At 39.4% G+C, this 1,656-nt stretch overlaps 1 protein-coding gene across 1 annotated transcript in view; it reads right to left on the reverse strand.

Moving 5' to 3' along the window:
• The window catches only part of LOC122814990 (poly(U)-specific endoribonuclease-like), a 79,397-nt gene extending 78,191 nt beyond the window's left edge, over window positions 1-1,206 (reverse strand). The window contains exons 1-2 of the mRNA XM_044087245.1: window positions 1,138-1,206; window positions 829-948 (exon numbers count right to left, since the gene is read on the reverse strand). Of these exons, the coding sequence (XP_043943180.1) occupies window positions 829-948; window positions 1,138-1,206 (189 nt within the window). The remainder of the gene's footprint in view (window positions 1-828; window positions 949-1,137) is intronic.
• Between the last annotated feature and the right edge of the window lie 450 nt (window positions 1,207-1,656).

Genomic DNA, 1,656 nt, shown 5'->3' on the forward strand with positions numbered 1-1,656 from the left:
CAAAAGTATATTGGCAATAGAACAGGAAATAGAATTTTTAAAGGCTGCAAACTTCACTGATTTACAAAACTTCAAATGGATTTCAAATGTTTATTTGTAGTGCATCCAGAAATAGTACTTTTTAAACTTGTTCTCCCCCTACACCTTTCATACTTTGCCTATGCCTACCTCTGTAGGCATGTGCAACATTTTTAGAGAAATTAGCTCCAATATCCCACCAAGGCTCTTCATGTTAACTGCTCTCCTTCAACCTTTTTTCATCTTTCAACTTAATTCAGTGCCTAGAATCTCATTATTTCATCTGCTTTGTTAAATCTTAACAGCATTCACGATACGATGCAGAGCTCCAAGAAGGGAAACAAAACAAACTCTTAAGGTGCCTATTACCTGCCCTAAGCACACTTATCAGAGACTGACATGATAATCACACTGATAGTTCTCACAAATAAGACCAACCAGCATGTAATTTCTCACATGAAAAATCACAATGTTAAAATATTCACTGGCCTGAACATAGGTCAGAAAGTTGCAAACTTCTTGGAAATTGAGAAAACAGTCAATCGGTTAATTGGTTGTGAAGCTGTGGGGGGGGGGGCAGATATGCCTGGGCAATGTTGCATTTATATGGGGCAATTTCTGACTGATGCTGGAAGAGCAAAAAGCAGAACGCTAATTTGTCTTCTGAAGGGCAACTTTCAAATGCCTTAAAAAACAGCCTAGATGATGACAAACTGTGGTGAAGATACACTGCTTAACTGGCATACCTCTGAACAAGTACTACACAGGTATACATCAGGCCCACACTCAAGCAAATAACAACCAAGTTACAATCTCACCTTCGTATGTCTTTATGCTTTTTAAACGTTCTTCATTGACATACTTAAACAAAGGTTCCCTTGCACAGTCTTGGGCACGATTGCTGCCAGCCTGCACAAACCCAGCTCTTCCCTGTTAAAAGAAAAAAAAAGAATAAAACATTCTAATTAGAATACATTCTGTGTGAAATGTCTATCTTTGTCAATAGATTTTTAAACTGTACACTATGCCTCACCCCAGCACAAGGTAGGATAGTCTACTGTAGCCAACACTCCAACTTCAAACAGTCAGATTTTGCTAAAATAAAAAGGTTGATATTACCTGGAAAACTTGCCCATTTACCGTTTTCAGTGCTAGTTTTTGTGAATCTTTCAAAACGTACAGCCACATTTCACCTGCTTTATTATATGCTCTGGCTCAAATAGAGAGCCACCTTCTTCCAGTGGTATTACCTTTCCTGGGGTAATCAGCTTGACTTGTCTTGCCAGATACCATTAATAGAAGGTGTTTACCTGTAGTGTTATCAACTGTCACATATGGGTAGCTGACATGCATGACAACACAGCCCAGCAAAAAAAGTCAAGAACCATACAAATGGTAATGCAACATGATAGAATGTCTAGGGTGTTGTACCAGAGGGTGTAACTCTCATACTAGAAATTCAGGGGCTGGGTTGAAGGGCTGATGAATGAAAAGAATGAGAGAGAGAGAAGGTTGGATGATGTGGGGATAATGAATCCGGAAGTGAAGCAGATTAGCAAGGAGGAAGTAAGGACAGCTATGAAGAGGATTTAGAATGGAAAGGCTGTTGGCCCAGATGATATACCAGTGGAAGCATGG

This window comes from Protopterus annectens, chromosome 11.part0 (genome assembly GCF_019279795.1).
Source record: "Protopterus annectens isolate FY-2018-M chromosome 11.part0, PAN1.0, whole genome shotgun sequence".
Lineage (NCBI taxonomy): Eukaryota > Metazoa > Chordata > Ceratodontiformes > Protopteridae > Protopterus > Protopterus annectens.